This window comes from Amblyomma maculatum, chromosome 10 (assembly GCF_055883805.1).
Source record: "Amblyomma maculatum isolate TAMU_Amacu chromosome 10, ASM5588380v1, whole genome shotgun sequence".
Classification (NCBI taxonomy): Eukaryota; Metazoa; Arthropoda; class Arachnida; order Ixodida; family Ixodidae; genus Amblyomma; species Amblyomma maculatum.
In genome coordinates, this window is record NC_139353.1 from 171,923,824 (window position 1) to 171,938,061 (window position 14,238).

General features: G+C 45.3%; 1 protein-coding gene across 1 annotated transcript in view; it reads right to left on the reverse strand.

Moving 5' to 3' along the window:
* Window positions 1-14,238, reverse strand: part of LOC146177949 (uncharacterized) — a 54,276-nt gene that overhangs the window by 12,445 nt on the left and 27,593 nt on the right. Inside the window, exon 2 of the mRNA XM_084581784.1 lies at window positions 3,862-3,966. Within this exon, the coding sequence (XP_084437910.1) occupies window positions 3,862-3,966 (105 nt within the window). The remainder of the gene's footprint in view (window positions 1-3,861; window positions 3,967-14,238) is intronic.

Genomic DNA, 14,238 nt, shown 5'->3' on the forward strand with positions numbered 1-14,238 from the left:
TACCAAGTTGACAGGCTGGCTGCTGGTGGAGTCCTCAAACATTTGATTGGGTAATAGTAGAGAAGTTGATCAGAGAGGTAACCAGGCCAGAAAATGGGAAAACGAAGGAAAAAGAAAGAGTGAGGCCGGTTGTAGCATACGTACACAAGATATCGCACCGACTTAAATAAGTGCAGCAAAACACGACACCCCCGTTGTGTTTTCAGCCCCCCCACTCTTCACAGCTTGCTTAGACGAAGTATTGAGAGACTTGAAATGGAAGCAGTTGGGATAAGGGTAGATCGAGAATACCTCAGTAATCTGCGATTTGCTGTTGACATTGTCTTGCTAAGTCACTCAGCAGATGAACTGTAAAGAAGGATTGATGACCTAGAAAGGAAAAGAAGAAATGCAGGCTTGAAAATCAATATGCAGAAGACTAAGGTAATGTTCAACGGCCTCGGGAATGACAGCAGTTTACGTTAGGTAGCGAAGCACTGGAAGTAGTAGGCGAATATGTCTTCTTAAGACAGGTAGTAACCCCAAACCGCTCCATGAAAAGTAAATAAGAATATTAAGATTGGGATGGAGCGCGTTTGACAAGCACTGGCAGATTATGAGTAGCAGCTTACCGGTATCACTCATGAGGAAAGTATACAACAGTTGCATCTTACCTGTACTCACCTATGGGGCTGAAACGCGGAGGCTAACCAACACGGTTCTACTTAAGTTGAGGACAACGCAGATGGCTATGGAAAGAAAAATAGTAGGGGTAACATTAAAAGATAGGAAGCGTGCAGAGTGGGTCAGAGAAATAACTCAAGTTACTGACATTCTAGTGGAAATCAAGAAGAAATGGGCATGGGCAAGACATGTAGTCCGAAGAGAGAATAACCGATGGTCGCTTAGGGCAACAAAGTGGATTCCGAGGGAAAGAAAGCGTAGCATGGGGCGGCAGAAAGTGAAGTTGGCGGATGAGATTAAGTTCACAGGGGTCAAGTGGATGTAGCTAGCAGAGAACCGGGTTAAGTGGAGAAATATGGGAGAGGCCTTCACCCTGCAGTGGGTATAGTCAGAGTGATGATGAAGAGGATTATGATGATGATTTATCGTCTTGTATATGTATTACGTGTATGTACATTTTTCTTAGTATGTGAGTTTATAAGAAAAGGAGTACATATAATAAACAGTTGAAAGTTGGCGTTCGTACTGCTTTGTTTTGTTTTTTGTTATTCTTCCTTGTGCCAAAGTATAGCGCGCCTTCCTGAAGACCTATTAGTCCACGCGAAGGGCGATGAGCGCCATATGGGCACTCTGATACACGCAGACTGTGTGTGCCTTCTACACCAGTGTCATCAATAGCAAAAGGTGCTTTTCTGATAACTACCGAAGAGAATAATTTCGTGCTACATGACCCTTGTGGAGATGATGAGTATTGAATAATTATAAGCGTATTCATTGCGTATCCGATTGGAATTTTTCTTTATTCAATTGGAATTTCATATCAGTTTGTCTTATATGTACCCACCTCAGCTTAGAAACGTACTACGCGCATATGTACAACGGAAAAGAAGGAAGAGTTGCAAAATCGCCATTGTGAAAAAAAAATCGAGTAACTAGGCCAGAAGAAGCCTGAAATATTCTGCGACCAGTAAAGCCGTGCGAAACGCGGTGGGTCAGTCACCATGAACTCTGATTCGCCGCAAGCGGTACTTCTATAAGCACTGCTATAATAAATATTAGCACTAGTGCACATTATATTATTTATGCAGTTGATACCAGCCTTTTCTACCAGTCGAACAACATCTATGATCTAAAACACTATGCAAATATAGCACTAATGAAACTGCTTCAGTGGAGTGGAACAAACGGTTTGGAAATCAATGCTAGTAAAACAAAAGCTCTGTTATTTGCACCTGTGCAAAAACATATTAGTCGGGATTTCAACGTGCAACTTGGCTCAGAGAAAATAAATATAGTAAGTGACGCTAAAAGCTTAGGGGTAATCTTTAACCAGCACTTAAGCTGGAATACGCATGTGGACCATGTGGCCGGAAAGCTAGCAAAAGTTACTGGTTTGCTTTGTCGGTTCAGGCAGATGCTTCCTTAAAAAAAAAAAAAAAAAAAAACTTCTGCTTTACAATTCACTTCTTTCTCACATCAATTATTGTAGCCTTATCTGGGCTGACACAACCCCAGGTGATATAAATAAATTGTGCCTACTGCAGAAAAAAGCCATTCGACACGTAGCAAATGTCCCCTATGACGCCCATACTAATGAACTATTTTCATCTTTTAATGTGCGTCCTGTCCAGCGCGTCCACAAATTCAACCTCAATATTAAATACAAAGATGCTATCAGACATAACAATAACACTTTTATAAACATATGCAATTTTAGAAGAACACTAGAAACTTTTTACCTGATTAGAAGAAGGGAATTGTGGGTAATTCCGTTTTCACGTACAAATCATGGCCTACACAGACTACAATACCACATGCCGAAATACCTTAATCTATCACAGGAAAGCAGTATCGATATACATAACATCTCAAAGAAAAAATGGAAAGAACACCTGATATTAGAAAGAACGTAAACCTACCATTTGTTTACTTTTTTTTTACTTTTTTTAGTTTTTTTTTACTTTTTTTTTTACAGTGAATACCAAATAATCATTTTGTGCAAAGTGTGCATTTCAATGTCCTGTATTTCCTTTTTTCATTTCTGTTGTTAATCTGATTTTCCGAGCAAGTGCATAATTACGCGATGTTGTGTTTGAGTGTGTGTGATCTTAAAGCATTGTGAATTGTGTTTTGTGCATAAGTGCCTGTTTGTTTTTGTCTTCCACCCATGCCAAGACAGGGGCAAGAGCCCTGTCAAGCTACTAGTACAGTAGCTTTTTGTTTCTGTCCTAGTATGTTTTGTAAAAAAATACTGAATAAAGGATTTGAATAATGGCACTGTTGCATGTGCACTCTTGCACGGACTTTACAAACTGTTGAGTACTTCTGGCGTATTCCCAGGGCTTGAAGTCAGAGGGGTGTCGGGGGGTCTGAGACCAATGGGGGGGTCTGAGATCCCTCTAAAATGTATAGGGATTTCATGAATACAAAGCAGGCTGCATCTTTTATTCGTGTCAGTGCTTATCAGAACATTTCTTCTGTGTTGTCTCGTCAGTTTCACAGTCAGTTTAGTAAGACTCATTAGGAGAGTTTCTAAAACCCGAGGAGAAAAATTATTTCTGTCTTTGTATAAAACGATGTGCGAAGCAGGCACTAGCGGCGTTTTCTATTTTCTTTCCACCTGTGATCGAATCAGTAGACAGCCCGATCGAGTCAGACTTTAAGCACTGCATGTTCCACTTTTCATCAGAACAACCAATTTCATCTACGGTCACCTTCAGCGCACGTTCACCCTTTATCTTTGCAGACTCGTCCACTCGTGCTGCGTAAGCTCCGTCTTTGCCACAAGTAACCAGGATGCATGATTTGCCTCTCGCTTTTGTTCTAAAGCCAATAAGTATTATCAGAGCATCACAACAGGTGAGTTTCACAAGTGGTATGAACTCTCTGAGAAGCGGTTACTTTCGGTATTGCACGTGCTACTCGAAGGAACCAGGCCACATATATATTACATCAAATTTTATTTTCCACTAATATCTCAAAGTTGGAATAGCTCGTATGGTTCGCTTCGCGCACCTGATGAGTTACTTCTGCTGTTGATCAGTCATATGACTTACTCATCTGTTTGGAATCTTGTTGAATCTCTGTCATTTTGATTTACTATACCAATCCTGCCATGTCTAGCATCTTAGGAGCAGAAACAACTGAAATATGAAAGGTCTCCCGTTTGGAGAAGCACTACACTTGCAAGGCTCTTACCTGGGGGTTAATACTGGTCGTGATGTTGCGTTGACTGCAGGCTGACGTCACTATGAGTGTCGGCTGCACCTTGAGCTTCAGGTGGTGCTTCACGCCGTTTTCCACCTGCATCATGCGCCACGCTTTGTACACTCTGCTGAATGATTACGCACTTTTCATCTCTCGCTTAGTGGCACTTCCATTTTCACTGCAGCTACTCATACAATTACGCCAGCTACAGACGTCGAAGATGGTGGTTGATTTTTAAGGATTTATCTGTCCGAGCAAATATTTTAAGTAGAGAAATCGAAAGCGGTAGAGACGAAATTGGGCATAGGCAAAAACTAGATGTATGCGATAAGGGACAAGGCGGGCAACGTCATCATATGGATAAGATAGTCAAAGATGGATATGGATAAGATAGTCAAAGTAGCCGAGGAGTTCTATGCAGATCGCTACAGTAGACAAAGTTGTCAGGACCGTAATGAGATTGGCGGTAGGGAAAAACAGTCAGACGTTCCACCAGTTACGAAGGACGAGGTCAAAAAAGCATTAGAAACTATGAAAAGGGGGAAATCAGCTGGAGAGGATCAGATAACTACAGATTTGCTGAAGGACGGGGGGGATATCGTGCTAGAAAAACTGGCCACCCTGTATACGCAGTGACGGGTGTCATCGACGGTACCGGAACCATGGAAGAATGCAAAAATATCCTCATTCATAAGAAAGGGGACTCTAAGGACCTTAAAAATTACAGACCAACCAGCTTACTGTCTGTTACGTAAGAGGAATTTACTGAGGTAATCGCTAATAGAATGATGACAACCTTAGACTTCAATCAAGCAAAAGATCAAGCAGGGTTTCGGAAACGGTACTCTACTATAGATCATATTCATACCATCAACCAGGTGATAGAAAAATGCTCGGAATATAACCAGCCTTTATACATAGCATTCATTGATTACGAAAAAGCATTTGACTCAGTTGAAACCTCGGCGGTGATGCAGGCATTGCGAAATCAGGGGGTAGACGAGCCGTACGTGAAAGCGCTGGAAGATATATATAGTGGCTGCACAGCAACCATAGTTCTGCATAAAGAAAGTAACAAAATTCCCATAAAGAAAGGTGTTAGGCAAGGAGACACAATCTCCCCAGTACTATTCACAGCTTGCTTCGAGGAAGTATTCAGAGACTTGGAATGGGAGCAGTTAGGGATAAGGGTAGATGGAGAATACCTCAGTAATTTGCGATTTGCTGATGACATTGCCTTGCTAAGCAACTCGGGGGACGAACTGCAAATAATGATTGATGAGCTAGACAGGAAAAGTAGAAAGGTAGGCTTGAAAATCAATATGCAGAAGACTAAGGTAATGTTCAACAGCCTCGGGAAGGGACAGCAGTTTACCTTAGGTAGCGAAGTGATAAAGTGTATGTGGGTGTATCAATGTCCGGTTACGAGAGCACGAGAGGTCATTAGAGATTGGTAGAGGATCTAATCTGGTTGTACACTGTAAGGGATGTGACGGCTGCCATCCTTCTCTAACACAGACAGTTATTTTGGATGCCCAACCGGCACAGATTAACCGGGAAATCATTGAGGCCAGGTATAGCATTCGATTCGGTGAAAAATGTTTTAGTGAACCGTCAATCGCTTTAACAGATAATGAGGTTGAGTTTCTTGAACGTGGTGTGTGTGGGGGGTCATCATGATTTTCTTGTTTAATGTGCGGTTTGGGGCTGCTTCGCTGGGTTATATATTTCTGTGTTTTTTCAATAAACTTCAGTTGTGAGTTCAGCGCCCGTCCTGTTTGTCCTTCACCCCCGTCCACGTCTGTTGCGCTGTTTTTCTATCATGTCACCATACCAACTCGCCCAGATGTCTCTTCTATTACGAACTGGTTCGTTCTCCAGGCAGGGGCCCGTTACCCCAGCGGTGCTCCTCCGTCAGAGACGGATGTCTTGGGCGAGGCAGAAGGGTCTTGAACGGTTGATCTTAATTATGAACGATAATTCATCTTTATGTACATCTATTTACATATGTACACTTTTACAGGATTTTAAAGACATAGCAAACGCGGGAACTGGTTGTCCCGTCTTCCTTGGAGAGACTCCCAAACTCGGCAGAGCCGATGGTGCAGGGCGCGACCTAAGACAGGACCCAACCAAGAACACCCAACGAACCTTTGGCAACTTCCGTTTGCACCTCGGGTTCACACCTCTTGGCCCGAGCTATCCAATCACTGGCCATAAGCGGCTTGATTGGACCATGAAAATTCACCCTCGCCCCGTGCCCGGTCACCGCTGTCCGCAGCGCTGCTCCCGCACTGAAACAGTACAGGCAGGCGACCCATGGAGCTTCTTTTCTTTTTTTTTAGTTTAGGGGACTCTGTGAGAACTCGCGAAGATGTTCGCTCCCACGCATCTACGCTCCCAACCTGTCTGACCATCCGCCGACGACGCCTGTCCACACAGGAGTGATTAAAAGACGCTGCCGACGCTTTGCGGTGCATTCCTTCGAACGAGACACGGAGCGGCTCCCATTCAGGGACTCGAAGGGGATTAACTAAACAATGCCGTCTGAGCGCCAGGCGCCGGCTTACTCCTCAGCCGCGTCGGCTTCTGTCGTCTTCGCTGACCGATACCAGCTACCGCCACGGGAGCGGTTAAGGGTCGTTGCCGTCGCTTCGAGGCACCCTTCTTCGAACGGCGACACGGAAGGGCATATACGTACCATTTTAGGAACCATTCCAACAATGCCCCTCTGCTTGGGCGCTAGGCCGCGCGCGAACTGACGATCCCTTACACTTGGCATTTTGGGTGAGTGAACATAGCGAGAGTGTAGAGCAGAGCAGGACAGGACAGGACGCAAGAAGAAACGAACAACACGACCGTTAACTTCAAAAAAATTATTTTTTCACACAAGAAGCACATTTATACGCCAAAGACATATTACTTGTGCTTACAGTATCTTTGCCGAAGAAACGCGAGTTGCTTATCACAAAAAATTGGACTGCTAACACGTCTCTCTGGAGGCATTTATAATTTTTTATTAAATTATTACTCGCGTTGTTATGTCACCACTGTTTGCTATCACTGCAGTTTGCTCAAAAAGGGGCTTGCGCGTTCTCGATGGCTCCTCATGATCCCGCGCCATCTACGGACCGAAATATGTGCAGCTTTCCAAGCCGATCCGCAGTGCGGTCACGCCGGAGTTTTCAAGACGTACACTAGGATCCGTCTTCGCTACTATTGGCGTGGTATGTGCCACTCGGTTCTCAGGTACGTTGGATCGTGCCTGGCTTGTCAACGCCGCAAACCTGCCTGTCACTGTTCGGCTGGGGAGTTACAGCCTCTAATATGTCCGCTTAGACCCTTCGACCGCATTGGCATTGACCTCTACGGCCCTCTTCCTTACACAGCTGACGGCAATCGCTGGGTCAATGTCGCGGTCGACCATTTTACGAGATATGCCGAAACCGCCGCGCTCCCAGCTGCAACAGCCCGAGATGTGGCAGGTTTCTTATTGACGAACTTCATTCTCCGTCACGGTGCTCCTCGCGAATTGCTCAGCGGCAGAGGCCGCGCTTTCTTATCTGACGTCGTTCAAGCCCTGCTCGCTCAGTGCAAAATCAACCGCACTTGCACTGCCTACCATCCGCAAACAAACGGTCTTATAGAACGATTTATTCGTACCCTCGGTGACATGATAGAGAAGTACGTCAGATCCAACCGCACCAACTGGGACATTGTCCTTCCTTATATCACATACGCAAGCAACACTGCTACGCAGTCAAGCACGGGTTTCTCTCCATTTTTTCTGCTTTATGGTCGGCATCCATCTGCTCCCCTTGATACTGTCCTCCCCTACAACCCTGATCCATCAGAATACACTACAATGACAGAAGCTGCCAAGTATGCCGAATAATGCCGCCAGATTGCCCGGTCGTTCACGACCGACTCTCAATGGCGCCAGAAATATCAGCATGACACCAATCAGAAGAATGCACCACACTTCGAGCCTGGCGCACTCGTGTGGTTCTGGGTTCCATCCGGCAGCCCCGGCCTCTCAACAAAACTGGTCTGCAAGTATCATGGGCCCTACCGAGTCGTCGAGCTCACTTCACCAGTCAATTACATTCTTTAGCCTCTTATGCCATCTTCTGATCTTCCGCGCCGTGGCCGCGAAGCTGTACATGTGCAGCGCCTTAAGCCGTTCTACGACCCCATTGTATCTTCGTCCCCTTAAGTCGCCAGGATGGCTCCTTTTTCTCTGGGGGCATTGTGAAGAAGATGGACCCCTTCGCTGGACTCTGACGAAGATGAAGCAGTTGTGGAATTGCCATCGCGCAGATCGTGTTGTTCTTGATCGGCCCGCTTCCTCGCCGACCTCGACGCCGGCCTGGACGACTCTTTTCTACACAGATTACTTAAAACCGGGGCCAGGTATAACCCAATACATATCCCGTCCTTCAGAAGGTACGGTTATTCTTTCTAGTTTATAAAGTTGATTTCAAGTAAAATTCCATAAGCTGTAGGACGCTGTCCACTGATAACCAGCCGTGTTTTGGAAGGCAGCACACCCGAAATCTTCAATGCACCTTGCCATTTGTCAACAAGTGATGCAGATCCTAAATATCAACTGAAAATTCCGTAATGTTGCCACCAGGCACGTTCCGGACAAAGTCAATGATTTCATCAAAACAGCAAACAGGGTCGTCATTCCGTAAAAGGTTCAACTTTTCTTGAATATATATGGAAACAGTTTTCTGCCATGTGCCAGTTTCAGATATGATAACCCTGAACGCTTGTTCTAGCTTATGTAATTGAACACTGAAAACCAAGTCTAAAAAATAACTCTCCTATTGATTTGGCAAGCTTTATGAGGTTTAACTGGTTACACACCTTCTTAGCTTTGGCTTTTGTTTTTTATATAGCTACATCGTCACACGACTCAAAAACGGATGACACAGCTTCGTTGGCCTTAGAAGAGTATAATTCGAAAGAAGAAACGGCAAAAAAAAAACTTTGTCCGATGGAATCATGGAAAGTTGATGTTCTCAGATGTAGTTCTCGACGCACTTGAGAGGCAGCTTAGAACAACCTGGCTTAGAGCGGAGCAACACGGTGACTTCTTCGGGTATGCAGCGGTGTTGTTAAGTTGCGTTGCGATAGTTAGCGAACCATCTAAAGCAGTTGCGGTGCTGACGGCTTCGGTTCGAAGGCAAGCTTAGGCCTCAACGAGAGAACTTTGGACATGCCTCCAGTCAATCCGGCGGGAATTTTATCACATAAATTCGAGGCGCCTGTTGTCGATATTGGTTGTGGTCAATAGGCCACCTATCTGACACAGAGCTCTCGCTCTAAGTCAGAACTCGCCGTCGTTTCCATTACCGCCGATGCTTCTTGGCTGTGTAGTGAAGCGCTTATGAAAAATCTGAATCATCAGCTTTGAGACTTTTTGAATATTAGGGGCACTGCAAGTTCTGTAAGCAGACCCCGAGGCCTGGTTACTTCAGTCTCCAACCGCACATGGTGGTCTTATAAGGATTAAATTGGTAATAATTAAAACGCACATTATGACAAGAAAATATAAAACTATCTGATCAATTAGAACTGGTGAGCGAGTTGGTCTGACATATCTAGTGAATCAGCGCAACGGCACAAGGCCAGAGGAAGAAAGGGACAAACACAGCGCTTGGTTTGTCCCTTTCTTCCTCTGGCCTTGTGCCGTTGCGCTGATTCACACGATATCTGATCGATTAGTCGGCTGCAAGATATAAAAGCGCGCAGTGTATTGAAAACACGCGAAGGGCATCATTTCTTCCATGGCACGGAATGAATGCTATGTCACATCAGATCAGAAAGGGGCAAAGCCATTGGCACCTATAAGGCCCGTTTCACATGCTGCGACTGCAGCGAAAATTTTCGGTGCAGTCGCTGACACCGCAGTGCGTTTTCGCACAGCGCTTTCACATGCAGCGAACCCGCGTGCGAAATCGGTGAGAGATGCCTTCAGGGTTGTTTGATACTTTGTAGAAAGCGCATACATAGAGCATGTTTGATTTATATACTCAGATGTATTTTTAGACTCTAAGCGATAATTCATACGTATTTATGAAACGGGCAGTTTTTCAGCATACAAAAAGCGCGTCGCTGCGCCGAAAAAAAACACCCGGGGTGTCTCATGGGAGCGCGCGTTCTCCTTCAATACTGAGCGTGCCAACCCATTGCACGTCATCATACGTCACATAAGGTCGCGACGCTCCTCGGCTCCTCATTGGTCAGTCGTGAGAATGACCGCGTCGACGACTACACCGCGACTGGAGCGACGTTCGCTCTGCGGCTAGACCACGGTGCAAGATTCTTAGACCGTTAGCTAGACCGACGAGAATTGTAGCGTTGCAGGGCAAAAATCGCATCATGTGAAACGGTCCTAAGGCGGAAACCTGGGCGAGCTGAAAAGCATCCGAAATCATATTTCTGATAGCTATTAAACACCAGGGACAAAAGAACAAACATGAACAGGGCAGATGCTAGTCTTCCGCTGCCACTTATAAGAAAAGCATGTCATATTGTCACGTAGTGGTGACGAGGTCGATGACACAAATGAAGGGGTCGATGATTGCACTAAAGAAACTCTTTATTTGGGCTGACTTGCGCCCGCAAAAGAACTAAGCAACTTGGCGGCGGCGATAGAAACAAACGTGCTCGTCGATCGTCGAACAAAGAATGCCCGTCACACTCGGCAACGCTCAATTTAAAGGCTGCACAGAACAATCTAGATAACGTCACAAACAGCTACCAGCACGGGCTGGAACATTGTGGAAAGACACCCGAGTGGCCGGAACCTTCGAGACAGATCTCGGTGCATCTTGTGCTACAACAAAACTGATAAAGGTGTGACTCGCGACATCGAGCATTAACAAACAAAGATTACGGAACCGATACGCGGTCCAGAATCAGAGTGATAAGCCTGTATGTCGGCGGCCGCCAAAAAAACAACAAATACTGTTTTGAAGGTTTCGCGGCAATATACAAGCTCTGAAAGTGCTGGCCATCACACATGCGCAGTAGGACTGCCACGTTTTAGGTAAGATAATTCTTCTTAAGATAGATACACAGATGCAGTGCTGAAACAGTTTCGTACCTCTTTGTCATAAACATCATCATCATCCTTCTCTGCCTGACTATACCCACAGCAGGGCGAAGGCCTCTCCCATATTCCTCTAATTCCCCCGGTCCTGTGCGAGCTGCATCCACTTGACCCCTGCGAAATTCTTAACCTCATCCACCCATCTAATTTTCTGCCGCCCCCTGCTACGCTTTCCTTCCCTTAGAATCCAATTTGTTATCCTAAGCAACTATCGGTTTTCCTTTCTTCGCGCTACACGTCATGCCCATGCCTATTTCTTATTCTTGATTTCCACTAGAATGTCAGTGACTTGAGTTATTTCTCTGACCCACTCTGCACGTTTCATAACTGTGAACGTTATCCCTACCATTTTTCTTTCCATAGCCCTCTGCGTTGTCCTATTCTTAAGTAGAACCCTCTTTGTTAGCTTCGGACGGCATTCTTAGCGCTAAAAAAACACATACGCACATGAAGTAAAAGGAAGGACACGGAACAGGCGCTACCACATCTGGTTTATTGCACTGAAAAGGCCTGCAATATATAGCAATGACCACACATGCGCAGACCAACCAAACACGCCCCCTTTACCGAAACCTCTCAAGCAATCGCACTTCTGCCCCCAACAGAGCGACCGCACTAAAACACCCATCCCCCCTCTTTCTTATATTAAATGCTTAAGCAGTTCGCCCGCCTTCTTATCAACGCTTCTGCCCAGAATCCGTATCTCTCTCAGCCGCGGCTCACACCCACTGCACCAAGCACAGTGCTCAGAGAACCTAGCGCCCTTGTCGGAGCTTAAGGAGCGGAAATGTTGAGCCGCGCGGTCGTTAACACATTTGCCTGTCTGTCTATTGTAAACCTTCCCGCAAGTCAACGAGATCTCATATACAACCCCCGTGCGGTGAAAACCATCTAGCCCGTCTACAAGTTCTTTTAAGCCTCTTTGTTAGCTTCGCATAAGTAAGTACAGGTAAGATGCAACTGTTGTATACTTTCCTCTTGAGGTAAGCTGGCAGTCATAATCTGGGAGTGCTTCCCAAATACGCTCCATTCCAGTCTTAGTCTTCTTGTTATTTTCCTTTCATGGTCCGGATCTGCGGTTACTACCTGTCCTAAATAGACATACCCGGCTAATACTTCCACTGCTTCGCTACCTACCGTAAACTGGTGTTCCTTCCCTAGGCTATTGAACATTACCTTACTCTTCTACATATTGAATTTCAAGCCTACCGGTTTTACTTTTCCTGTCTAGGTCATCAATAATTCTTTGCAATTCATCGCCTGAGTTACTTAGCAAGACAATCTCATCAGCAAATCGCATATTACTGAGGTATTCACGACCTACTCTTATCCCTAACTGCTCCCATTCCAAGTCCCTGAATACTTCTAAGAAAGCTGTGAATAGTGTTGGGGAAATCGTGTCTCCTTGCCTAACAACTTTCTTTATAGGAATTTTGTTACTTTTTTATGCAGAACTATGGCTGCTGTGCACCCTCTACATATATCTTCCAGAACTTTCACGTACGGCTCGTCTACACCCTGATTTCGCAATGCCTGTATGACTGCCGAGGTTTCTACTGAGTCAAATGCTTTTTTCGTAATCAATGAATGCTATTTATAAGAGCTGGTTATATGCCGAGCATTTTTCTGTCAGCTGGTTGATGGTATGGACATGATCAATAGTAAAGTATCCTTTCCGAAAACCTGCTTGATCTTTTGCTTGGTTGCAGTCTAAAGTTGCCTTGATTCTATTAGCGATTACTTTCGTAAATACCTTATAAGTAACAGACGGAAGCTAAATGGTCTGTAATTTTTCAGGTCCTTAGCGCCTCCTTTCTGATGAGTTAAGATAATGTTTACGTTCGTCCATAGTTCCGGTATCGTCGATGACACCAGACATTGCGTATAGGGGGTGGTCAGTTATTCTAGGACGATATCCCCCCCGTACAACGAAAATATCTCGTTCTGTTTACGTTTTCATTATTGCCAGCACGTTTGTATTCTGAAAGATCGGTGCACAGGGTAGAGAGTTTGGGTCGACAGGGTATCTTTTGATAAAGCACCGCCTCCAGTGATCAGCGGGATCGCCCTTCCCCCTGATGATATGGATCTGCCAAGCGATTCTCTCTCAGCGTTTCATTAAAATATCGACCTGATTGCCCAATATAAACCTTGCCGTGCAGTTCGTTTCGTGCAAATCTGGTGTCGTTTACGAAAGCCCGCTCATTTGTGGCAACGTATATATTGGACGATCATTATCATCAGCCGGACTATACTCACTGCAGAGCAAAGGCCTTTCTCATATTTCTTCAATTACCTCTGTCCACTGCTAGCTGCATCCACTTGACCCTTGCGAACCTCTTAACCTCATCCGCTCACCTAACTTTCTCTCGCCCCCTGCTGCGCTTTCCATCCCTTGGAATCCAATTTGTTAAAGTGAGCTACTATTGCTTGTAAAGCATAGAAAGGGAACCAGCGAATACATACGCAAGACAAGAACAAAGAAGGCACACACCACCACGCTGAACTTACAACTTATTTACTCCGATAAAGAATTGCTCATTTTAAAATAACTTCCTACCTGCGCACACACCCTACAGACAATACACTTTGCGCACCACATGGGGAAATGGCTTCTGTAAATATAAAAACTTGCACACCTTTTCGGTCATACTCATGGACGGATCACTGACGCATTTCTGCTTATTCTTTCTGATCAGGAATGCTTCCAATAGCTCACGTTTAGATTTCCCCGTCCGATATTGCAGGCGGTGTGAGAACTAGGAGAGCACATACAGTCCTTGACATGCAAGGCTGAATTGCTGCCTGTGCCCAAAGTTGTGCGATGTTGCCTCAGGTGAAGCATGCTCCGGTTTGGCCTATGTAGATTTTCCTGCATGACAACGGGATTGAATACACCACGCCCACTGCGCATGTGGTTTACATAGTCTATTGTTTCGTCTTGCAAACACCAGTTCTGCGCAGGTCAGCAGAGATTTGGGTGCACAAACCAGAGAGTTTGCAGGGAGCAGAAAATGCCATAGTGACACCAAACTTCTAAGCCACTTTTTTCAGACAATGTGAAGTCTTGTGGAAGTAAGGAATGACTTCCAACCTTCTTGATTCCACTTCTACTGGCCTGGCAGCCTTCAAAGATAACTTCAGTTTTTTACCCAAGGATTCCCCCAACGCCAGCAAAACTGAGGGAGGAAACCCAGAACATTGTAGCCGTTCAATTTGCTCCGCAAGACTTTGCTGCATCACAT